General features: G+C 42.4%; 1 protein-coding gene and 1 long non-coding RNA gene across 7 annotated transcripts; one reads left to right on the top strand and one right to left on the bottom strand.

Moving 5' to 3' along the window:
* Positions 1-607: 607 nt before the first annotated feature.
* On the top strand, positions 608-11,540 carry LOC111843079 (uncharacterized). Of its 2 annotated transcripts, none has more exons than XR_011989340.1 (3): positions 608-731; positions 11,263-11,351; positions 11,435-11,540. It is a non-coding gene; the product is annotated as an uncharacterized lncRNA (long non-coding RNA). The 2 variants fall into 2 exon arrangements; XR_011989339.1 differs by having other exon boundaries at positions 612-735.
* A 3,446-nt stretch (positions 11,541-14,986) lies between these two features.
* Positions 14,987-25,862, bottom strand: iqcd (IQ motif containing D). 5 transcript variants are annotated; one of them, XM_023810302.2, is made up of 9 exons: positions 25,655-25,860; positions 23,697-24,407; positions 23,274-23,507; positions 23,001-23,072; positions 22,351-22,613; positions 19,929-20,103; positions 19,228-19,656; positions 18,635-18,814; positions 14,987-18,455 (listed from the first exon to the last, which is right to left on the bottom strand). In XM_023810302.2, exons 2-6 carry the CDS (start codon positions 24,315-24,317, stop codon positions 20,052-20,054), a joined length of 1,242 nt encoding a protein of 413 aa, XP_023666070.1. In that variant the 5' UTR covers positions 24,318-24,407; positions 25,655-25,860; the 3' UTR covers positions 14,987-18,455; positions 18,635-18,814; positions 19,228-19,656; positions 19,929-20,051. The 5 variants fall into 5 exon arrangements, with proteins under 5 accessions (XP_023666070.1, XP_023666069.1, XP_023666071.1 ...); XM_023810301.2 differs by having other exon boundaries at positions 14,987-17,936; positions 18,319-18,455; positions 18,635-19,656; XM_023810303.2 differs by having other exon boundaries at positions 18,635-19,656; positions 22,351-22,574; positions 25,655-25,862.
* Between the last annotated feature and the right edge of the window lie 266 nt (positions 25,863-26,128).

The raw sequence follows: 26,128 nt of genomic DNA on the forward strand, positions 1-26,128 counted from the left end.
GAATACTCCTTGAAGCCCTTATCCTCCACTATAGAAAATCGAGGATTATTTGTAATAGCCTTGCTTGCGTTAGCCTAACAGTTCACTTCAGGCTCATTGAGTTCCACGAACAAAATTCAGGTATATTTAATCTCCGCTAATTCAAGCCAAGCTTGACAAGCGAGGCTCGTGCGCGTCCACGCGATATAAAAGGCAGCCTTCTTAATCGATGCTGGATAAGTAAGAATGGAAGGAAAGGAAAAAGCTGTGTTTTTCCCCCAGCGGAGCAAGAATTATTACTGTGTAGCGGGTTCATTAGCAATCAGAATTCTCAGGGCAGATGTGCTCTTATTCTGAAGGCTTGTTCAACTTCCGGTTACAGTTTTTAGTTATCTTGGCGGCAACCGGATCTTGCTCTCTCTTGTTTGTTTGTTGTTAATAAAAAGTGCATCGTCCCTTTCACGGACTAAGCATCTGCCTCCTGCCTTTTTCCTCTCGCCACATTGGTGACCCCGACATCGATCTCCTCGTACGTGTTTCAAGATTTCCCTCAGCATGACAGCTAATGCTGTGGCTTTAAAGCTGCCAGACTTCTGGCGTGAAAATGCCGCTGTGTGGTTTGCACAGGCTGAAACCCAGTTCGCCATCCGGGGCATCACGCAGGACGACACAAAATACTGTTGTTGTTGCTGCACTGGACAACGCCACGGCATCCCGGGTGGTGAGCTTTCTGCAGGATCCCCCAGCGGACGGCAAGTATGGGGCTTTTAAATTGCTGCTGCTAGCGACTTTCGAGTTGTCAGAGCCGGAGCGGGCACGTCGGCTTCTCGCCTTGCCCTCCTTGGGAGATCAGAAGCCATCCGAACTTATGGACCACATGCTGTCTTTGCTGGGCAGTGTAGGAATTATTAGCTCAAATAAATGTTAATATTCTCCACCAATATGTTTGAAATTAATTAAAGTTTAATTAAGTATTATTTAATGCTGATCATTAACCAATTGTTATGCCGAATGGTCGGCTCCTCCAAACTCAATTGAAGTATCCCCGTAAGTCTGTTAATGTGAGACTTAAACGGGATTGACTAATTACCAATATCACTTATAACCTAGGTTAGAAGGCTCGTCCAGCGAGTTGCATCATCAGGTAACGTAAACGATTGGTAGCGAAGCTCCCCTCACGGCCGATGAGAGAGAGTCTCGCGATGTTTCAGGCGAGTTTGAGGTTCAGAGCGTGTAGCAAGATCGCACAGAGGCAAGAACTTAGTGTGAGTACTCAATGACGGAGGCTGAAGTTGTGTAAAAGACATGCATTTATTCCTAACTAACACTACAACTAACATAAGACAGACATTACACCTAACACAAACAACAAACACGAAATAACGGAATAAAACAAACGATGTAATTATGAAAATGCAATGACCGGATTTAAATGAGTAACCTTAAATGGGAAATACTGTTCTGCAAAGCAAGCAGTTTGTGGAACACGACCCTAAAGTCTTATAGCAGGTTAACAGAACAGCTTAAGTTGTTAGAATGAAAGGAAGTTGGTTTACTTGGTTGAAGAGTGGGGGGGTCTTGGCAGTTGATGGCAGAGCTGCTGAGCTGATGGCACTCAGGAAGGCGCGGCGTTTGGAGCAGTGGAGTGGAGTCCATTTAGATCAGGGGTCTCCAACTCCGGTCCTGGAGAGCTACTATCCAGTAGGTTTTCTGTCCCACTTGGCTTCTGATGAGCCACACCTGTTCCTGGTATTTACCTGAGAACGGGTGTGGCTCATCAGAAGCCGGGTAGGATAGAAAACCTACTGGATGGTAGCTCTCCAGGACCGGAGTTGGAGACCCCTGATTTAGATTCTCTCTCCTGGTGAAGCTTTGTCTTGGGTGCTGTTCTCTGTTCAGCTGGGCCTTCACCGGAGGGTTTCTTGTGGGTTTCTCTTCTCCCGGGCTGATGTTCTCCTTCGGGCGGATGGTTTTCTCTTTGGTGCTTTGTTCTGAGGTCCAGGTTTTTATGGTCTAAAGTTCATGAATAGGGATGACCAGGAATTCGAATCCTGGCCCAATGGCTGGCCATCCATTTGGCGGGCTTTCGGAAGGGGGTCTGTATCAGTCCTTTTGGGATTTATGGCCCGACTGATTCTCCCTTTACTGATGATTTTCATTAAGCTGTTATAACTTTTGATACATCCACTTTTATGGTAATCACTGACCAGATTTGGAATCAGGAGTGATTTTCCATCAGTTTGACACCAAACATGCCATACCAGCTTCACAGGTACATACCTCATATCATCTGTATTAATTGATTAAACAATTAATTATTTTATCTATGTGACTGATTCACATCAGTATAGGATACGGGTGTTTTTGGGTTGCACCTCAACAGATGTTACACTTTGTGCAGATATTACATCAAATATTCATATTACAAACAGCACATCTTATTCATAGATAGGCGTGGCCGTTAGTTTGTGGTAATATCAATATAAGTTGCACATCTGGAAACAACATATTTTGTTTGGTGTGGCTTATGCCAATTCATCTTCTCCAGAATGGATAAGATACACCTAAATTCAGTTCTTTTAACATGGTAGCATGGTAGAAACAAAGAAACTTGGTAACCGTCCACCAAGATCAGATAAGGACCACAAAGGAATGTTGGAAGAGAAGGGGGAGGGTTTTAACAAAGCAGACTCTCTAAAAGTTAGGACACATTGGTTACACTCACTTTCCAGATTCTTCTGGTATACCATGAGAACATACATACAATGGTAGCTATACCTATCTATTTATTTAAATTTATATGTGTTCAAGTGCAAAGGGGTGAAATAGGTGATACTCCGTGAACATGGTTATAAGGATGGCACACAAAACACTAAGATTGTCTAAGGACACATACAAACATAACGTATCTGTATATTGAGACTAGTAGTCGTGAGTAAATCAATATACAGGGTACACAAAAGCCAAACTTAAATGAAATTTCCTTTAGGGTGTTCGTCTGTTGGGTGAGTGAGATGTAAAGCAGAGTGTATGTGGAGGGGGACCCCTGTCCGTGAAGTCCACTCTGCTTGTCTGTAGGTCCCTAAATCTTGTGTGCCAAGTCGAGGGACCCCTGTCCGTGAAGTCCACTCTGCTTGTCTGTAGGTCCCTAAATCTTTGGGCAATAAAAGTTGGAGTGCTAGCCTCCCTGGTTATCTGTGTGTGTGTGTTTGTGTGTGTAACCCTCCTTTGGTGCCTCTCGTACCAGGCTCGGCCTTGTCTCAGGCCACCTGGAATTTAGGCCCTGTGATATGTGCATGTGTGATCCTACAGCAGACATCAGCCATGTTTTATTTTTCGCGAGCTATTTATGCAGCGGACGCCGGCTCCCATTCGCTCAGCCCTAGCAAGCTCCCCAAATACAGATTTCCGCGAGTTGGCGAGAGAAGCGGACAGAGTTTACATTGCCAGTCGGCAGTCCTGCGCCGTGCTGGACAGCGGAGGACCGGCTGATTTCACTTTTTCTGCCCCTGGTGTCGTTGCTGCAGCTCAGCGTGACTCTAAGTCCGGTCATTGTTTTTATCATGCCCGTTTTGGTATGCGTGCTAAGAGATGCATTCCGCCCTGCTCCTTGAAGGACCGGCGCCCTGTAGCTGCGCTGGGTGCCGGACGGCAAAGCAGCCTGCTATTCGTTGAAGACTCCGTTTCTGGCCGGCGTTTTCTGTGCGACACGGGCGCTTTGGTGAGCGTCCTCCCCGCCTCACAGCTAGACATGCAGTCAGGAGTGCGTGGTTTTCCCCTAGAGGCTGCTAACGGCACTTCGATTGAAACTTTTGGGGATCGGCCAGTAGAACTCTGTTTTCACGGGCAGCGTTTCCGATGGGTTTTTGTTTTGGCCTCTTTTTCCACTCCATTGTTAGGGGCTGATTTTTTGTGTGCCAACAATTTGCTAGTGGATGTTAAAAATAAGCGCCTGATAAATGCAGAGACTTTTTGCTCTTTCCCTTGCACACTCAGCGGGGCTGGCCCTTCCAACCTGTCTGGTGTTTCTGCTTCGGCTGATGTTTTCCAGCGTCTCCTGACAGTTTCCCACCCTCACCACACCCACCTTTTCTGCATCCTCGGCGAGACACGGTGTATAGCACCACATAACCACAGCAGGCCCACCAGTGCATGCCAAAGCAAGGCGCCTAGACCCTGAGAAACTGGCTGTCGCCAGGGAGGAGTTTGCCACATTGGAACGTTTGGGGATTGTTCGGCGTTCTGACAGCTCCTGGTCTTCTCCTCTCCATATGGTGCCCAAGCCTGGGGGTGGCTGGCGCTTTCCTAACAGTGCGAATCTGTCATTCCCATATTCCACCTTGATGGGAGGCAGTTGGAGTGTTAAAAAGCCATGTTATTCCCTTCTTTGCTAGAATATCACTTATTCTGGAGTGATCAAGCTCCTTTAGGGACTCTCTCAGTTCTCGTTCTGCACCAACAAAATTGGTGCCATTGTCCGAACGAATAGTAGATACTTGCCCTCTTCTACAGATAAATCGTCGTATGGCATTTATGCAAGAGGAAGTATCCAAAGAGTGGGCCACCTCAATATGAACTGCCCTAACTGCAAGGCATGTAAACAGAACTCCATACCGTTTGACCATACTACGTGCCCTTTTGACCTCAAAAGGTCCAAAGTAGTCTATGCCCACATTCGTAAAGGGCGGCTTGTCTGGCCGTACACGTTCCTCAAGTAAATCTGCCATTTTTTGATTCGGAGGTTTGGCATGCAATTTCCTACATGTGGTACATCTGGATATTATTTTGCGGGCAGCTCTGTTCAATCCTGGTATCCAGTATTTCTGTCTGATTTTTGCAATTAACTGATTCCTTCCACAGTGACCAGCTTGATAATGTGCTTGCTGCAGAATCAAGTGTGAAATGTGGTGATCTTTGTGTAACACAGCTGGGCATCTGGCTTCTTCTGGCATGGCTGACTTGTTCAACCGACCACCCACTCTGATTACACCGTTTTGTAGAACAGGATCTAACTTGTAGAGTGGACTTGACTTCTTTACGTGTGAACTTTTACTTTGCAGTGAGACCAGCTCATCTGGATACATCTCCCTTTGACTGTAACATATAAGCGCCTGTTCTGCGTTATCCAAATCCAATACAGATAAAGGTCTCTCATCCACTGACCTTCTCAATTTCATTCTTTCCTCTTGTGCCTTTGATTTTAGTTTTGCTGCCTCCATTTCTGTCGGAGCAACAACTGATTCACATTCCTTTCTCATAACAACAAGAGAATGGAGCGTGTCTTTCATGCGCAACATCCATGCAACAGCCTTCTTCAGTTTATGCCAGTCAGAATAGTATTCAACCAATTTCCTCATAGCAGTAACCTTGGTTGTGCTGAGGTGACTGGCTAGGGCTGCCTTTCTTACTTCTGTAGCATCATTCATGATGCTGGGCAAGTCAGGTTTTGTAGGCCACTCGCTAGGATGTTTACAAAGGAAATGTGGTCCGTACATCCAACATTCCTTCTTGAAAAGACTGGTGAACTTCATACCTCTTGAGGCTAAATCTGCTGGATTAAGCGAACTATTCACATATTTCCACTGGCATGGGATAGTAGCTTCAAGGATGAATGAAACCCGATTATCAACAAAGGTTTCGAAGCGTGAAGCATCATTCTCAATGTACCTCAGTACAGTAAGACTGTCTGTCCAGAAAACAGAGTCTTCAAGTTTAGTCTCCAACTCCTGTCTTAATAGTGTATCTACTTTCACTGCTATAACTGCTGGAGTTAGCTCCATTCTAGGCATTGTGATCTTTTTCAATGGTGCTACTCTGGACTTCCCCATCAAGAATGTGCAGCATTTCTGTCATTCTTCGCCAGTAAGTACTATGTATGAAGCTGTCCCATGCCCAGTTTCACTGGCATCTGAAAAATGGTGTAACTGAGCTCTAAGAGTGGGACCAAAGCCGTCCGGCTTGATGCATCTGCTCACCTGAAAACTGGATAGCTCCTGGAGATCTGAAAGCCACTGGATCCACTTTTGTGAATGCCTTTCCCCAACTTCATCATCCCAGCTTAACTTCTCTTGACAAAGCTCTCTCAATATCAGCTTGGCTGGGAGAATACATGGAGCAAGCCAACCTAAAGGATCATAGACAGAGCTTACTACTGAGAGTATTCCTCTTCTTGTAGCTGGTCTTTCTAGCATATTTACTTTAAAACTGAAGGTATCCGACTCCGTGCACCACTGAACTCCTAAGGCTCTTTCAGTTGGCAGTATGTCTTTGCTCAGGTCTAAGTCCTTCATTTCCGCAGTTCTATAACAGACAATAAAACCTTTCTGCTGTTGCTGACCCATTTGGTCAAGTGGAATCCACCATTTAAACATAAGGATCTCAGAGACTGTGAAAGCACTACTGCTTGTTCTTCTGATGCTACAGATTTCAAGCAATCATCCATGTAGAAATTTCTCAGAATTGTTTCAGCAGCCTTAGCTGTTGCTTTATCTCTTCCATCTTCTGCTGTCTTTCTCAAGGCAAAACAAGCCCATTTTTGGGGGTGCTTCAGCTGTAATATTTTAATAACTAGTATAGATACCCCCCCCACCCAGCCCCGAAAAATGGTTCGTTCCAGCTTCACTCTCCGCTACTCTGACAATGGTGGCTGAGACGCATTGGAGCGGTGGTGTGAGTACTTGGCTTAAAACAGGACATGTTAGCTGCATTTAACCTTCAGTAACTCTTTCTTTATATAGTTAGGTAGTAGGAGTCAGACCATGTCTCCTATTAGCTGAAAAACATTACCCCAGGGCTCTCAAGTGTCACGCATTGAGAGTGACAGTCACTCTTTTCATTCTTTTGTCACACACTCCCGCCACACATTGTATTTCTCACGCGGAAAAATAATTTGTAGGCTAATATGCCGCAGAGCCCAATTTTTCCCCAGACCGCGGCACAGTAGCGCCTCACTATAAAACAAACGTGTCTCCGCTGGAGTCTAATGGTGCGTTCGTTTTTCTCTCGGAACTCGGAAATTCTGAGCTGAGTAACATTATGATACATTCGAATATTTTAAAATGGTCCCCAGCCCCAAACACACTCATGACTACAAGACTAAGGCCCAATCTCATTTCTCCACCCTTAGCCCTACCACTAAATATCGAGGGCCCTCCCTTCCGAAGTTGACTTCACAGCTCGTAGCCACAAGGGGTAGGGCTTGGAATCGGGACACCACTCGCTTATGAGCTGCCTGGTTTGCTCGGGAGTCCCTGGAATAGTACAACATGCTTATAACACGGAGAAGTCACTTTAACATTACAACATGATTATACCACTGACGTGTCCCTAGAATATTACAAAATGATTATGACACTGTAGATTTGTGGATTAGCATTCCTTTGGCAATGGCACGCAGATTTAAAATTAAGAATATTGCATGCAATATTTCTATAAAACATGCACACATTTTGCATAAACAATGTGTTTATGTTGCATAAACAATATGTCAGAAACAATGTCTTTTACATATTCCACGATGTAGAATAATGCACTTAGAAGACTATTGAACGAAACACAGAAAACAATAGGGGGTGAGTTTCCCAAAAGTGTCGTAGCCAAAAAACTACATAAAACGGACTATGAATGCTCTCTCTGAATAAATACGTTCTTAATTCTTCGACGGTTTTGTGAAACTCACCCCTGCTCAGTTCTTTTTCTATAAATACTAGAATAGTAGAGATACTGCTCTGTCTCTACGCACGGAATTAGTAGTGTTGTAGTCAAGACCGCCTAAACCGAGACCAAGACATTGCCGAGACCGGAGGGTATCAAGACCAAGACACTGCCGAGACGTGAGGGTACCAAGACCAAGTCCAAGACCAAGACCAAGACATACTAAGGTGAGACCAAGACCAAGACTGGTCGAGACCAAGACCAAGACCAAGACCGAAAACAGACTAGGGCTAGAATCGACATCACATTACCCAGATCAACTGTAGAGAAAAAAGGCATTGCTGTAAAGTGTCATTACTCGTTAAATCAAATTCATGTTATCTTTTCAATTATATTGTCCGTATGTCCATACTGTATGTCTCTCATTTAAAATCTCCCAGATTTGTCAGTTACGAGACCTGATAGAAAATAATATTCTCAGCAATCCTCTCCTATAACCATTTTATCAGACCTCGTCAAGGGAAAGAGATGGGATGTACCAGAAAGATGTTCATATTAAGTCTCTTATACCAGGGACAGAGGCCTCGGGTAAGCTATGAATACAGCTATGTAATGATCCTTTGCTTTGAATTGAAGAGAATGAGCCTCCAGATTGACTTGCACCTCCAAGACCATGCTTTCTAATCAATGTAAAATACCTAATTTATTTGAATTATAACTATGCTATAGACTTCGCGGACATTTTCGGACATTTTTTTGCCGATGTATGATACGATGTGTATGATGTTTGTGGACTGTGAAGCACTGGCAGTGTCCGTGGAGAAAATGTATAAAATGTAACGTTTTTCAAATGGATGCATCTGACTGGTTGCATTTGAATTGAGGCGCGTAATAAATAATGATACTGTTCTGTGAGGATGTGCAGTTTTCTCTTTTTTTCCCCATCCCATCGAGACCGCTATGTCCGAGACCAAGACAAGACCGAGACCAAATAGAGTCGAGACCAAGACAAGACCGAGACCACAAAAAATTGGTCTCGAGACCGGTCTCGAGACCAAGACCGGTCTCGAGAACTACAACACTAGGAATTAGCGATTTTCAGAAAATTGTTTGTGAAAAATTCAACCTCATACTCCGTTTCACTTACATTAAACTAAGATATTCTGCTAAAATTAGTTTTTTTTATATATTTATAAAGATATGAGCTTCTTTCCCCACACCGCTAGGCATCTTTTCTTTTCTTGTTGTGTATTGCAATGCATTGTAGGAATTTTCTTCTTTCACTCGGTTTTGAGTCAGCATCTGAAAAATCTTCGTTTCGAGGGCTATCTTGAGGGCTGAACACCACTACCCCTCGCTGCTAAAAAGAAATGGGACAACACTACCCTACGCGGGTACGCGCAAAACGGAGGGGTAGGGCTAAGTGGGGGTATTGGGATTGAGCCTAAGTACAACCCTTCTGGATCATGCACCTGGCACTGCAACTATTTTTCCATCATTAAAATAGCAAAAGTGAGTTGGCCAGGATCTAAAACGATTTGCGCCATGTGCTTCAGACCATGCACTTTATTAAAACAGGGCCCAGTCACTTTAGACCAGGTTTTGGTTGGTCCATAGTGCACTGCTTTCCATTGTCTCAAAACAGCAATGCACCAACAATTCACCTGACTACACCTTATTTTAAGACCTACACACACATGGGTGCTCAAATGGGCGCAAGTACATTTGCTGTTTAAACAACATGGGCACTGGATGGGGAAAATGACAACTGCTAGCAAAAGCACTTGTGTGGTGCCTCATGCTGCTTTGCGCCAGATGTAAAATAGGGCCCTTGGTCTTATCAACTACTCTCTCCAGTGCTGGTATACTTTATTGAAAAATAAAATGTCCCCAAATCACCAATTATGACTAACTGTAACTAGTATTAACCATAACCAACTGACATCCTAAAATAGCATAATGTTTTGTGTGTTGAACATCTACTTGTGAATTTAGGTACCGCCTGTGTCAGTAAATGTATTAATTTTTTTCATTGTGTGTACCAAATGGAAAATGATGAACCAAACAGTACACAACAAATATGTGTGCAGTTACAGCCCTATTAATTACCAATAGAGTTTGTCAAATAAGTTGGTGGTGTTGCCCCAATTTGTGCCAACAAATCACTTACTTTTGCTCAAAATTGTCTCTATGGAATCCAAAATATTTCTATACAGTGGAAGGCTAATGTATTTTAGTGACCATTCCTTGCTCACTTTTCTACTAATTTTTGTTAAATTATCCACAAATGCATCACACTGTCTTGAAAAGGAATAATCATTAAAATTGCTTGCTAAGTTTTGTTTCATATGAAGAGTAAAAATGTTTAGTGAAACTTATAAATTACCTTTTCATGAGCACTCCACCTCACCACTTGCCAAAATTTCAAAATACCAAAACTACAGCATGTACAGCAATATAATGTTCAAATGGCATGACGGTATGAATCTCAAACCAGCTGACTATTGCAGTTTTTGCGATGTGCCATTTGTATGTGCATAACATGCAATGTCGTTTTACATAACGCCAAACCCAACTTGACATGCACCGTTTTTACAAGTTCCAACCTGCATGGGTTTTTGAGTCCGTATGTATTCTTTCTTTTTAATATTGTATTAGCGGACTGAGTCGCTGAGAAGAAAAAATAATAACATTTCAATAAGAAGCTTCTATATAAATTAAGCAGGCAGACATGCTGAGCTTGATTTTCACATGTGAAGTAATAAAGAGTGTTAATTTAGACAGCTCGCCTGATGATGCTGGGATTGGCTCCTGCTTCCCTGCGACCCAGATGGATAAAGCGGTGTAGATAATGGATGGATGGATGGAATTTTGACAGCATATTTTGCTTTAGTTTAGTCTTAAGATTGACAATAATGCAATTTAGTGTTAATCATATTTTAGTCATCGTTAGTTTTAGTACAGTTACGGTCGATGAATACTACAGGAAATTGTCGGCTAAATCAACTTAAGAGATCATGACAGTGAATTTTTAACACACATTAAAAGAAAAAAATAATTTGTTTCTATTCATTGGTGCTTTTCCCTATTATTGCTGCTCAACATGGCTTGCACTGAGTCTTCTTTTCCTTTTCAGTAAATGTGAAACAGACAGAGATATGATGTATGCACTTGAAGCAGATTAGATCAGCATTACTCAATTATGCACAACTACAGTCAACACTAACTAAAGATACAACATCTGATTGGAACAGTTTCAAATTTGTCTTTTCCTTACATTTTCATCTTGTTTTTAGTCCTTGACTAAATTATTACATTTAGGGCCAGTTTCCCGAACTAGGATTAAGACTAGTCTTGAACTAAATTGCCGTTTCAATGGAGATTCACCATTGTAACTCAAAGCTAGTCTAGGCTTAGGCTTAATCCTTGACTGGGAAACTGGCCATATATCATAGTTTTCAGCATCATGAATTAATCTGTATTATTGTCCCATTTTTATTAATGAAAAATCTCTGTTGATTAATTTTAGTCATAGTCTTCATCAACAAAAATTAATGAGGAAGATGATTGGCTATAGGAATGCCTGTTTATTGATCCCTGATCCTCCTGAGCCTGTGTTATCTTCAATAGATTCAACTCTTCATCCAGGACCAGACAGGCATTGTACATGATCTACAAAAACCTGGCTATTATCCAAATACAAGCAGTGTCTAGTAGAGGTAAGTGTTTTATAATAGCTACATCCTTTCCTTTTTAGCCATATCTAAAAATAATACATTAAAGTAATTTTACTTATTTCCAGATGCAGAGGCCCAAGGTATTTGTGTGACTCCCAGACAAAACTGACAGCATGTGAAAATAGCAAAGCCCAGGCAGTATCTGCTTTTAATAAAGAATTTTGAACATTATATATTTTATTCTGTTAGATTACCTTTGTTAAATTGCTTCTGAATGCCAGTTGACTGTCTTCATGCATTACCTGTTGTTAATGCTAAGAATGTAGACACCTTGACTTTGCTTCTTGCCTCTCAGAGACATACCACTGACGCAGGTGAATCCTAAAGAGAGCAGCCAGGTTTGAACCCTACTGTTGGCAGGATTTCTTTCCTTCTTATCCGTGTACACTTACACTAATGTTAGCTGTCGGGGAATCAACCCAATAGTATTTTACTCCAAATGTACCATATCAGTCGCAAATAGCAGTGCCACAGATTAAAGCCCAAATGGAAATCTACGGGTTTAGAAGTGTTCAAATTGGCATGGTCCGACAGCCTGCAAGAAAACAAGAAAGCCCTCTATAGGGTGTGTTCAGCCTATTACTCTCACCTTATTGATCATAATAAAAATAACCCTTGCTACCTTTTCAAGACAATAGCTTATCTAACAAATAAGGCTGAACCTCTGCTACCAAGTAATTTTGGTATTTAACATTTTATATGCTTCTTTAACAATTAAATTACAACCATTAAACTTCAAACATGTTCAAATGGCTCACAGATAACTCTGATGCAAACAGAATGCGCACACACCCTGTTTTTCAATTAATCAATGAACAGGAGTTAAAAACTATAACTAAAACCAAGCTGACCATTTCTCCACTGGACCCGATCCCCACTCAACTTCTTAAAGAACACCTGGGAGTTCTGGCAAGACCTATAACTGCCATAATGAATGCATCACTGTCCTCGGGTGATGTGCCTGACCAATTTAAAGTAGCTGTAATCAAACAACTACTGAAGAAACCAAGTTTGGATCCATAGGAGCTCAACAATTACAGACCTGTCTCTAATGTACCATTTTTGTCCAAAGTTCTGGAGAAGATAGTCGCTGCTCAACTTCAGGCTTACTTTGAGGTACAAAAGATACTGAATAGATTCCAGTCAGGCTTCAGTTTGGGACACAGCACTGAAACTGCCTTAACTAAAGTCGTAAATGGCATAACAATGGCAACTGATGCTGATGTTTTTGGACCTTAGTGCAGCCTTTGCCATGGCTGACTGTTTTACTCTATTACAAAGACTTAAATTTCATGTTGGGTTGTGTGGAATGGTGTTGATGTGGTTTCAATCCTATTTGACTAATCAATATCAATACGGTGAAGTGTCAATTGTCTGTCATCAGTAAAATATGGAGTACAATAGGGATCAGTTCTTGGTCCTTTATTGTTTTCTCTCTACATGCTACCATTAGGTAACATAATAAGAAAACGTAATGTTAATTATCATTCCTATGCCAATGACACCCAAATATACAATTCAGTTACACCTAATGACACTACATCTATTGTCACTTTAGCTAATTGCTTTACCAAAGCAAACCTGGATGATTGAAACTTTTTATCAGTAAATGCTGAGAAAACCGAGGTTCTATTGTTTGGAGGCAAGTCTGCGGATAGGAATGCTATAATCTCTGCACTCCACTCCAAGGGGCTGAACTTTTCCCTCAGCAACTCAGCCCATAACCTATGCGTCATCTTAGATACAAGTCTGTCATTCGTATTGCATGTGGATGCAGTATCAAATATATGCTTCCTATAGCTACGTAACATTGCCAAACTACCACGATTCCTTACTATTCAAGACACTGGAAAATTGACACATTCTTTTGCATACAGTGGGTTAGACTACCGTAATGCTCTATTATCTGGGAGCACACATCGCTCATTAAACACCTTGTAGCATATTTAAAATGCAGCAGCTTGAATTATCACCAGGAGCTGGAAATTTGAACAGATAACCCCTGCTCGTTGTTATCTGCACTAGCTTCCTGTTAGGTTCAGGACTGACTTCAAAGTTCTCCTACTTACATATAAGGCACTTAAAAGGTCTAGCACCTGCCTACCTAACAGAATTGCCTTAGGTTTACGAGATGTATTGCCCACTCAGATCAGATCAGAACGCAGATTTCCATGTTGTTCCACATATAAATAAATTGACACCTACAGTAGCAGTAAAGCATTCTGCTACAGGGCCCCTATAATGCGGAATGGTTTTGCCAGCCTGTGTGTGGGATGCTTAATTAGTCTCAGACTTTTCAGTTTAGCTTACAGTTTAGCTCAGACTTTTCTTTATTGCTTCCCCACACTGGTGAGAATGAGACATGGAAGCATCAACATACATACCAAGGTCTTTCGCCTAATCAGCTACCTTTATTTCAGTAGGTCCTATAAAATACCTGTACTTTATATTTCTACTTCCTACATGGAGTACCTTACATTTGTCTATGTTAAATTTCATCTGCCAGGTATCGGCCCAGTCACTAATTAAATCAAGATCCCACTGTAGCTGCTGAGCTGCTAGTTCAGTATCTGCTACACCATCCACCTTGGTGTCATCTGCAAATTTCACCAGTTTACTGTATATATTGATGTCTATATCATTTATGTAAATTAGGAACAATAGTGGTCCTAAAATTGAACCCTGCGGTACCCCACTATGAATGCAGGCCCATTGTGACATTGTGTCTCTTATAACTACTCGCTGCTTCCTATCTGTTAACCAGTTATCAATCCAGGTCGCTACAGTTCCTAAAATACCTGTCGCTTTGAGTTTAACTCTCTGGGGTCGAGTATGTCATCGGCGACATCGCATACTTTTTGCGTCTATTTCAGTTTATATCTCGCTGAAATCTTAATGTAGAATCATGAAAAAAACGCTGGCTAAATCCGTAATCTGTCTTCTTTTGAAAACGTCCATTGTCGGAAGTATTACATTTTTTTTAATTAGGTTAAATCGGCAAAAAAGTAAACCATGTCATCTTACTTTGTTTTACCTGCATCGGGGGCGTGTAGTACCGCTCTCACCCGAAGATCGCTATTCACATTCTAAATAGCCGCATTAGCGCGTATTCAAATCGCATTCGCATGGTAATTTGATTAACAGCGCAACGGTGAAACGCGATCCAGATACATCCCCTTCAGCGCCATGAAAGGGGGTTGGGGACGTGGCCAGGTGACAATGGCTCATTCATACACATGAAAGTTGCTACATATTCAATGAAAGGAGCCAGAAATAGTGACATGAGTTAGGTTTTTCTTATTTATTTATCCAAATGAATGTTGCATCTACACCATTTAGTCATCTTCATGTAGCCAAGACTTTGGTGATCAGATATCTGGGATAAAAAAAAACTGCCAGCATTGCTTACTATGTACTTTTATAATGTTTCTGCAAATGTTCCAAACTGCATTTTGCAATGTCTATACTTTGATGTCAAATTTCAAACTTAACAAAAATCTGACATATTTACAAAATATATAAAAATAAAGATGAGTGTGATGGCAAAACTAATATATAAGAAATAATTTATTTGCCATGAATTAAGTTTATGATATATTTTTTTTTTTTTTTTCAACTTTTTATTTATGAAGTGTCAACACAATACAAAAGAGAAGAGAGGAAAATAAAGGAATCAGTCTGAGGTCATGAGATACACAATGTGTATATATATATATATATATAAAAAAAGATCATTAAACAATCACAAATTAACATATACTATTTAATCAAGTAATATCTCTCTGTTCAGCATGTAAATGGACCACTTTCCCCACCTTCTCTCCCCTAGCTCCTTTTGAAGCCTTAAAGAATAAGTCATCTGCTCAAGGAGGTGTAGCTGTTTCACAATACCGATAAAGACCCCCAGAGTAGGGATATCTTTTTGAAGCCAATACTTTGTAATTGCCTTTTTACACGCTACTAACATAATCTTTAGGAGGTACTCATCATCTTCACCTAGCCCCTTGGGGAGACTCCCCAGGTACAGAGATGTGAACGTGATGTCAACCCTAAAGCCCAACACCTTTGCTATAATTACTGCAACCTCCTTCCAAAAATTTTGAATAAGAGGACACAGCCAGAATACATGGGCATGATCAACCAAAGCTTCTCCACATTCCCTCCAGCACTGTAGTTGCATATTTGTTTGTTTGCTTTTTTGTTTTGGGGTAATAAAAAATCTTATAATATTTTTCCAGCAAAAGTCTCTCCAAATCAGAGAGTTGGTGGTGGATGATTGTGTTAACCAAGCGTTCATCCATGTGTCCTCAGTTATGTCAATGTCCAGGTCTTTTTCCCATCGTTTCTTCACATAGGCAGTAGTGTGCTTATTTAATGAAAATATACCATTGTACAACCTGCCTATAAGTCCTTTAGTACTACTGGACTTGTATGCATCGACAAACAGCTGGATAACAATTGGCAGTTCTTTCTGGTCAGAGTCTTTAACTTCTTTATTAACATAATCACGAAGCTGTAAATATCTGAATAGATAATTTTTACTAAGCCCATAAGTCTAAGTTTATGATATTTGAAGAAATGTGTGATCATGCCCCAGTCCGTGAAAGTGTGTTTCCTACCCCTAGACCCCAGAGGGTTAAGTAAGAGCCTCTTGTGGGGGACAACATCAAAAGCCTTTTGGAAATCTAAGTAGATGACATCATAGGCCTTCTTATCATCAACTTCCTGAGTAGCTTCCTCAAAAAACTCCAACAGATTTGTTAAACAGGATCTACCTCTCCTAAATCCATGCTGGCTATCCCTCAAAATGACAAATTACTTCTATCCCCTTTTTTGAAAATGGGCATTATGTTGGCATGCTTCCAATCAGAAGGTACCACACCTTCAGATAAGAATTTTTGAAACAGTAAAGTTAAGGGTCAGCAAATAATATCCCTCATATCTTTTAACACTATAGGTAAGATGCTATCAGGGCCCTGTGATTTATTTATTTTGAGCTTAGCTAGGCTTTGCAAAACGTCAGCTTCAGTTATATATATATATATATATATATATATATATATTGGTTATAGACGATGCTGGATTAGTAATAAGAACTGGTAAGTTACTAGTGTCCTCAACAGTGAATACCCGTGCAAAACTATCATTGAACTCATTTACTATATCAATGTCGTTTTCAATTATAAGACCTTTACTATAATGCAGGTTAGTAATTTCAGCTTTTAGAGCTCTTTTAGAGTTAAAATACTGGAAGAAACTTTTAACGTCATCCTTAGCCTCCAATGTGATCTTCCTTTCAACATTCCTTTTGGCTCGTCTAATGTCATTTTTTAACTCAGCCTGTAGATTTAGATACTCTTGCTTTATTCTGTCATCATCAGTTATTTTCCATTTCTGGAACAAAGCCCTTTTCCTCCTTACTTCATACTTTATTTCCCTAGTAAACCACCTAGGTTGCAATTTCCTAGATTTATTCTTGCTGGAAACAGGTATGAAGTCCTCTTGCACTTGCAATAATGTGCTTTTAAAAAATTCCCATGCCTCTTCAACAGTTTTGTTATTTAACTCCATCCAGTTCACAGTTTCTAGTTTTAATCTCATACAATTGAAGTTAGCCTTCCTAACATTATATATTTTTCATTTGGACTTTGCTCTTCGGGCACTAAACTTAACCTCAAATTTAACCATGTTATGATCGCTACTGTCAAGTGGTTCTAAAACGTCTAATTTACCAATCCTGTCCTGGCTGTTAGAGAAAACCAGATCAAGAATGGCATCTCCCCTGGTAGGGGTGTTAACAAACTGAGTAAAAAAACAATCCTGTACTAATTCCACCATCTCCAGTTCATTTTCAGAAGAGCCAGTGACAATGTCCCACTGCATCCCCGGTAGATTAAAATCACCCACAACTACCACATCATTTTTATTGCTCATAATCCTAATATCACTGTATAACAATCTGCTTTCCTCGGCATCTACATTAGGTGCTCTGTAACAAACACCGACAATTAGGCTACAGCCCTCCTACCCTTGCCTATATCGTTGGTGTCAACATGCACCACGACAACTGGATCCACCCCAGCTGTTAAGCTTACTTCAGTGAGCAAGGAATGATTTAGGCTACAGTGCGTAACAGTAGTCGTAAACGATAATTTGTCTCACTCTCACATGACAAAATAAGTAAACAGAAAATATAAAACATATGAAACAGTGTCACGTCTAGGCAGAAAGGGAAGCAGAGATCCAGGGATGCAGGGAACAGAAGGCTTTAATGTGGCAAAATACAGGTAAGCGGCAACAGGGGGCAGCCCTCTCCTAAGAAGGGGTGCAGCCGCCTCGGAGCGGCAAGTCCCGGCTGGAGCCACGGACTCGGGAATGAGGTCCCTAGCTGCAGACCGATGCGTAGGTGCTGAAGGGGTGCGCAGAAATTGAGGTCGTAGTTCGGGAGATGGGTTCGTTGCCAGGATAATCCGTGCGAAAAGTAGGCACAGAGACAAGGAACACTGGGAACGGGGAACAGAGGACGCCGGGCTCAGCAGGACAGGTGGGTTACGGGCGGGAGCTGGTCTGGGAGAGGAATGAGAGAAGGTCAGGATAACACAAGGAGGAGACAGGTGAGGCAGGGGTAACCGGGCAGACTGGAGACAAGAAGATTACTTGGTACGGCGTCTTAACATCGGCTCAATACTTCGCAACGTAGTTCTGGGGCATTCAGTTTATATAGGTGGCTAATCGTGTGTCGCCGGATTGCGTTTGTCTGACCCCGCCCCTGTGGGCGTGACAGACCCCCCCTCCCGACGGCCGCCTCCGGGAGGCCGACAGCGCTTGTGAGGGCGCCCCCTAGGACGGGGACTAGGTTTAGTCGGGTGTGCCTGATGGAAAGCCGCTATCATCGTCGGGTCCGTCACCACGGAGGCTGGAACCCAACTACGGTCATCCGGACTGTTACCGTCCCAGTCGACAAGATATTGCAGCTTTCCCCGCCGTCTCCTCGAATCCCGGAGGGCATGAATCCGAGTCGACGATCCATTGTCTGCCACCGGAGGAAGCGGTTCTTCAGCAGCATTGGATGCGGGGCGCAGAGGGCTGTATTTAACAGGTTTGAGGAGAGAGACATGAAAGGTTGGGCATATTCTATACACGCGGGGTAGTTGTAGTTTCATCGTCATGGGTCAGACTCTCTTCAGGATCCGGAATGGCCCGATGTAGCGAGCGGTGAGTTTCCGACACCCAGGAATTCTCAGATTCCTGGTAGATAGCCACACCTGTTGTCCCACGCGATAGGGGAACCCCGGTCGTCGGTTTCGATCTGCTTGAGCCTTGTGCCGATCAGCTTGAGTTCGGAGGGAGGTCTTGATCTGGCGCCAGGCGCGTTTGCAGTTTTGGTACCAGTCATCCACTCTAGGCACTGCTCCGGAAGGTGAGTCCCAGGGGAACAGGGGGGGCTGAAAGCCCAACACACACTGAAACGTCAGTTTTGTTACCGGACTCACCCTAGAATTGATGGAGTACTCCACCCACACCAGATGAGAGGACCAGCTTGCTACAGTAGTTCGGCATAATAGGCGAATGGCTTTGGACATCTCTTTGTTCGTGCGTTCAGCAAGCCCATTCGCCTGGGGATGGTAAGCTGAGGTAAGGATTAGTGACACCTGAAATTTTCTACAGAATTCTCTGAATACTCTAGAGGCAAACTGAGGTCCTCGGTCTGATACAATATCTTCCGGGATGCCTGTGAAACGGAAGAGCTCATTTATTAATACCTCTGCGAGTTCGACGGCGGAGGGTAGCTTCGGGAGGGCTACCAGCCGACACATGTTGGAGAACCGATCGACCAGGGTGAGAATCACGGTCTTACCCGAAGACCGAGGGAGGTCCGTGATGAAGTCCATAGCAATATGTGACCACGGTCTGGAGGGAACAGGCAACGGCTGGAGAAGACCTGCGGGACTTAGGGAAGAGGACTTATATCTAGCACAGTCTGGACAACTGTCTACGAAGGTTTGTACTTGTCGGCGCCAACCGGGCCACCAATACCGGCGGGAGAGCAAACGTTGGGTAGCCGATACTCCGGGGTGCCCGGTTCCTGATTGCGCGTGAATCCACCTAAGAAACTCCTGGCGATGCGAAGGCGATACGTACAACAAATCAGGTGGACAACCCACTGGTAGAGCACAGGTTTCGTTCTCCGCTTTAATGGTCTCCTCCAATCCCCAGGTAATGGACGCGATGAAGCAGGACGGTCCAGAACAGGATAATCCTTTTCCTCACTCTCAGGGGGGTCAAACTGCCGGGATAAAGCGTCCGCTTTCACGTTTTTCTTACCGGGTAGGTAACTCACCCGGAACGTGAAGCGAGCAAACCACTGCGCCCAGCGAGCCTGATGGGAGGTGAGTCGTTTGGCCGACTGGAGATATTCCAAATTACAATGATCGGTTAATACAACGAAGGGGTGTCGAGCCCCCTCTAACCAATGACGCCACTCTTCTAGGGCTAGCTTGATGGCGAGGAGTTCCCGATCTCCCACATTGTAATTGCGTTCTGCGGAGGTCAACTTACGTGAAAAATAGGTACAGGGCTGCCGGTGTCCGGTCTCCGGATCTCGTTGGATCAGCACAGCCCCCACTCCGGCTTTGGAGGTGTCCACCTCGACTTCAAAAGGAAGCTCCGGTCGAGGTTGGATTAACACTGGGGCAGTGCAGACTCCCCAGTCCGGACTCGGGTAGGGGTTCCCCTAGTGAGAGAAGTAAGAGGGGCCGCGATCTTGCTGAAATTACGGATGAATCTCCGGTAAAAGTTAGCAAACCCCAGGAAGCGTTGCAGATCTTTAAGGGTTTTGGGTTTAGGCCACTCCCGCACAGCTGCGATCTTCTGCTCCTCCATCGCCACCGCCCCTGGCTTAATGAGGTACCCGAGGAACGTTACGGAGTGCCTATGAAATTCACATTTTCCTCCCTTCACGTAGAGATGATGTTCCCGTAACCGTTGCAGCACCTGCCTTACATGCTGAACATGAACCTGCTCAGAAGGGGAGTGAATTAAAATGTCATCTATATAAACCACCACAAACTGATACAACATGTCATGGAAGACTTTGTTCATGAAAGCAAACTGTTTGTTTGTGACAGTTTCATTGACGTCAGCTACAGTAGAGGTGCAGAAAAGGTGTCATGATTGAAGTATTCCCAAAGTTTGGAAAACCACGTGCGAGTTTTTTTTGCCACATGTTTCTTCTGAGGTTTTGGAGCTCTGTCGGTAGACGCAGCCATGTTGCCTACAGGGGGGCAGGGCAGGCGGTAAATTTCCTTTTTGCATGGCGGTAGGTGATGTCTCATTAATATTTATGAGAGAAGTGCTACATGATTGGCCAGTGCATGTCTTACAAAATAGTGCGGCACTGCTGGCACCAGCGATATTAGACAAAACTACTGTATATCAGAATTCAGTCTATAATTGATATAATTTTAATGGTGCGAGCAGTGAAACAACTAGCCAGCTTATTAGCGGTATAACTATGTATTGTAAATGAAAACCATGCCGCAGGTCCAATAATTAAAATATTGTAGCTCTCCAGTGGCAAAGAGATCATCAGGTGGACAGTAAAGTTCAGTTATTAGCAGACTAAGCGTGATTCTTAAAAGGACAGCGTTAATGTTGACGTGCTCCCGAGGGGATAAAATACTTTCCCTAACAGCAGGGGTGTCAAACTCCAGTCCTGGGGGGCCGGAGTCCTGTGTAGCTTAGCTCTCTCCCTGTTCCACCACAAATGATTTAGCTTATGAGCTCTGTGGTAATTAGCACAAGGAGTTGAATCAGGTGTGTTAAATGAAGGCAAACCAAAAACTGTGCAGGGCTCCGGCTGTCCAGGACTAGAGTTTGACACCCGTGACATTGCAGTTACAAAACATTTACGTAGTTTTACACAACGCATCGACACTATAAAATTCCACGTTAACACATTTTTATAATCGACATCGTCGATTACGTCGAATAATCGTCCCAGCCCTAATTACAGCACATCCATGTAATGTGCCTTGGGGCAGTGAAAAGTGCTATATAAAAATAAATTAAATTGAATTGAATGGAAGCTTTAGACTGAAAACAGTCTGGTAGCTCAGAGAATGCATATCAGTGACACTTCCATCACATGTTGTATGTCAGAATTACATGTCCTTTCTTGATTAAGGGAGAAATATATACTTTATTAGCTTATTTTACAGTTAAAACTTCAAAAACAGTATATTATTTTTAGTACATTTGTACATAAAATGCATAGAGCATATATTGTGAGCCCTGCATCACCTGTCAGTATGCAATACTAAATCCACATATGATATGAATAAACTTCCTAAAAACATTTTTGCATGTTATGTGGAAGAATATTGGACATACATCAACATTACTGTATACTAATATCATTCATTCTTTTTCCAACCACTTATCTTAGTCAGAGTTGCAGGGGGGCCTGGCTAGGCTGGAATACACACAGTCCAACATGGGACACGTACACATGCATTCATATATCATGGGCAAATTGGAGACACTGATCGGTCTCCAGCACATATTTAGACAACAGAAGAAAAATGGAGTATCTAGAGCAGGGTTCCCCAGTTCTGCTCCTAGAGGGCCAGTCTTCAACATGGTTTTCAAATTTCCCTGCTCAAACACACCTACTAAACCTGGCAATTACTGTAGCTGATGAGCTGAATGAGGTATGTTTGAGCAAGGAAATCTGCAAATTATCTTGCAGACTTGCCTTCCAGAACCGGAACTGGGGAACCCTGACCTAGAGGATACTCCATACACAGAGCAGTGGCAGACTACAAGTCCCTAAACATAGAGGTCTGAGTCAAAATTGCTATCCTCCTAGACACAACACTCAATGCTTTGTAAATGTCAGCTGAAACCTACTGTCTTTCTTAACACTTAGCAAAAATATAATAAGCCTGGAAAACTGAACTTAAATAGGAACAGGACTCACTTTCCCTTCTTTCCTTTTTTGTGCTTGCTTTTAACCCTCATCATCTTGCGTACTCTGTGGCCTTTCCAGTAGGCTTGGATGATCAGGGCAGCATGGCTCTTCACAGCCAGATCTTGCTGTTCCTCCTCCTCTTGCTGGTTAGCAAGCCTCTTTTCCTCCATGATTTGTAGGAACTCCACCTCAAGCAGGGCATAGTGCTCTTCCAGCTCTTGCAGTTCCCCCTTCTCCTTAACATAGAGTGAGGACAGCTCCTCTAGCTCAGCCTGATGAACAGTGCATGTGGTGTGGGTTTGAAGCAAAATCAGAGACCCAACCCACTCTTAAGCAGTAGTTTCTACATATTTACATTTCCATTGCTTTCATATACAGCTGGGGAATACTTGTGACATAGATTTGATCTTAATCTTGATTTACTGGCATGCAAATAGCACATGCCTTTATTCCAAGAAATTACTCCATACTGTTGTGGTGAGGTCAAGGCTCTGCATCAAACACTGCATCGTTTTAGTGTTATTCCTTCCATTATTCTGTAGTTACACTCATAGCTGTTAAAACTGCATTTTACAGGCATGTACAGTGTACTACAAATGTGCAACTAATAACATACCATCCAATTATTTAGCCACACCAAAGAAAGAGTATCTCCTTACCTGTTTTTCACTTATGTCTTTATCATACTTTTGGATCCAGTTTTCAGTTTCACTTTCAATCTTGTATACCCTCTGTCAAGTGTTAGAGAATTATATACAGCAGAAGCAGTTTCACAATGAATCCAGTCTCACATCATTCAGTTACGTGGAAATGCAAACAGTAATTACCACTATGGAAGCAGCAGTAATACAGTAAAATAGTAGTTCTATGACCAGGGAAGAAAGACAATGTAAGAAAGGCTGTGTGACTTTGAGTGGGATCCCAATGCCCACCTTTCTGAGGACTGTCTCATATCCGTGGTTTTCTGCGATCAGGTTGCTCAGCTGTATGTGCAGCTGGTTAACCTCCTGCTGTAGCTGTACACATCGCCCTTCTGATATCTTCTTGTCTGATTGGCTCTGTTTCTCAGCATCATTTTGAGTATGTGTCACAAAGTCTAACATACTCTTCTTCATGTGGTACAAGGAGGTCTTCAAGTTGTAGATGATCTCATTCTTATTTGAAATCTGAAGGATAAAATCATCTTAGCACTGAACAAAAGAAACTGAATCCAATATATTTTTAAACTAATATATGCATTTATAAAACAAAATATAAAATCTCAGTTGTCATAACTGTAAAAACTATATTCTTATTTCTTCAATTTCTGGATTTAAACAAATTAAAAACATTAGCACTGAGGGAGTCTCTCTTACCTCAGCATCCCGATCTTGAGCTGCATTTGTCACCTCTGCTTCCAGCAAGGAGACCAGCTCCATGCTGCTTCTGGGCTGTTGTGCTACTTCCTTGAAATTTTGGTTCCTCTCCCACTCCTCCCCTGGGCGTATAAGAAGTTTTTCCAATAGAAGGTCATGTAATTTCTTCAGCCCCTGGACCAGCTGATGAGAAGCCATGGAAACAGTTCTGCTTTGCAACATCTGCATAGCTGCTGGGTTGGCAAACAGGAGCTGGAGAATGTTCTTGAGTGAACTCCTCAACCCCTGCTCCAGCCTGGCCATCTCAGCGTGCCTCTCCTCTGTCTCTTTCTCCAGGTACTTCAGCTGCTGGGCACCTAGAGTGTCTTCAATTTGCTGATGCTCCTTCAGAGCTTCCACCAACTCCTCTCCCAACTCTATCAACACCCCTTCAAGACTGACCAGCAGCTTGGGAAGCTGCAACACAATGTACACTTTCTGGATGCATTCGTCCAGGACCCAGGCAATGCACTGTTCCCCCAGAGAGGCCAGCTTCTTTTGGGATGATTCCACAAGCTTAAGGGAATCTTCTTTAGCAACCTTACTCTGAGGAGCAGAACTCAGTGTCTGTGCTATCTCCATATGCAGCAAGTGCGAAGTGCAATGCTATAGGATAGTTTGTATCAGGTTCCTAGAAGCAGGACTGAAGTCCCATATAGCAAGGAGGAAGCCCTTCATTAATGATAAACAGAGAAGAACCAGGCTGAAGTTTGCCAAATGAAATATATTATTCACAGAGGCATACACATAAATTAAGAAATGAGTGAAACAAAAAATTGTGCTGCAGTCTCTTAATTTTTCCGTGGTTGTATGTAGTAGTGCAGTCAACCCTAATTATTTACTCCATTAAATTGTGTTAGACGGGCATATGTGGTTGGCAGGAAGGGTGCCTGAGCATCTGTTTGTTTTGCCCGAACTACTTAACCTTTGAGCACCTGCTCCTGAAACAGTTTTTGCACAGCCCAATGGCCAGATAGCAAAATAAAAAACTGCAAATACGCTGAAGACAATATTTTTCATAGTGATATTACCAACGAATTCTCATATTCAGTTTCGCATCTTACATTTTTAACAGTACTGATTTATTTTTCTGATACTTCAGAAGATCTGCTAATGGTGTATGTGACTTAAAGCTGTAGCGTTGTCTAAGTGAGTTCTGCGATTAGCTACTCTGCTACGTTCGAATAAAAGAAAACAGAGAATCGATTACATGAACTAACAACCTACCCCGGTTTCCTAAAACATTATCAACACACATAAACGGCACAGATTCAAAAGCAATATGAGTGAAAATGCGCTTTTATAGTTGTCTACACTTGGTGACTTGCGTTGCTAGGAAACCGTCAACAGAGGAGACTAACGACGCAGTTTCTCCATTTGAACAGGGTGGCTAAATATATTTTGCATGTACATACTATTCAAGCTGTTGCCACAATGTATGATTTTAATATTTTTCCATTTTCCCATGTTTAAGTCGATGAGGTGAGTCGATAGGTAGCCAATACTGTCACACGCTAAGATACGCTAAGATACCTGACTTGTACATGCTAGATACCTTTTAATTAACAACAGAATTGCATACAGTATATACTACCAAGTCTCTCAGTTCATCTGCATATATTTTCATTTTCCAACAGACCAAACAATCTTTTTCGATACTCAGCAGTTACTTGATATAATTAAAATCTAAACAATGATTCGAAATAGGCGTTTGGGTTTTTGAAAACCCTTTCTCTATTTCTCATTTTCTGTTAAAATAACTCACATTGATAAGTTATATGTTGCCGTCTGTCTCGATAACATGAATTAACACATTCCCTAATGCGCAATACTCACGTAAACATTCAGCTTAGCTGAATGCACCCCCTGATTTACGGCCAGTGTACCCTATGAAAACGAAATTTCTGGATTTTCCTTACCTCAGAGGTCAGCATTACTAAACACTATGTGTACCATCACTATAGGGTTGCCAACTGTCCCGTTTCAACACTTGTTTGCTCTAAACTGCCTCTTGCCACGGACTTCCTCCCCTGACGTAATCGGTCTTTTTTAAAAGCAATGCTGCTTCGTTTCTCCTGCGCTTCAGAAGCGACTGCTCGCTGTAACTTCGTTTATCTTGCCTTAAGCAGACTAAAAAAACTCACATTACTTGTTTATTATTGTATTTTACAATCAAACCTTAAGATTAATAACCTATAAAACAGCAAATGTGACAGTTACTACTTCAAAATTCAAACGCGACATGCGGTGATGTTATGCAAATACAGTCGCTCTTAGTCACAAGAAGCGATTCATTTATTTGAATAATATACCTTTACATGCACCTGGCTGCTATCCCTTATGAAAATTCACTATGGTTTCCTATGGTTTTTATGCAGTAACCATAGTTTTAC

The sequence above is a fragment of the Paramormyrops kingsleyae genome, chromosome 2 (assembly GCF_048594095.1).
Source record: "Paramormyrops kingsleyae isolate MSU_618 chromosome 2, PKINGS_0.4, whole genome shotgun sequence".
In the NCBI taxonomy this organism is placed as follows: domain Eukaryota; kingdom Metazoa; phylum Chordata; class Actinopteri; order Osteoglossiformes; family Mormyridae; genus Paramormyrops; species Paramormyrops kingsleyae.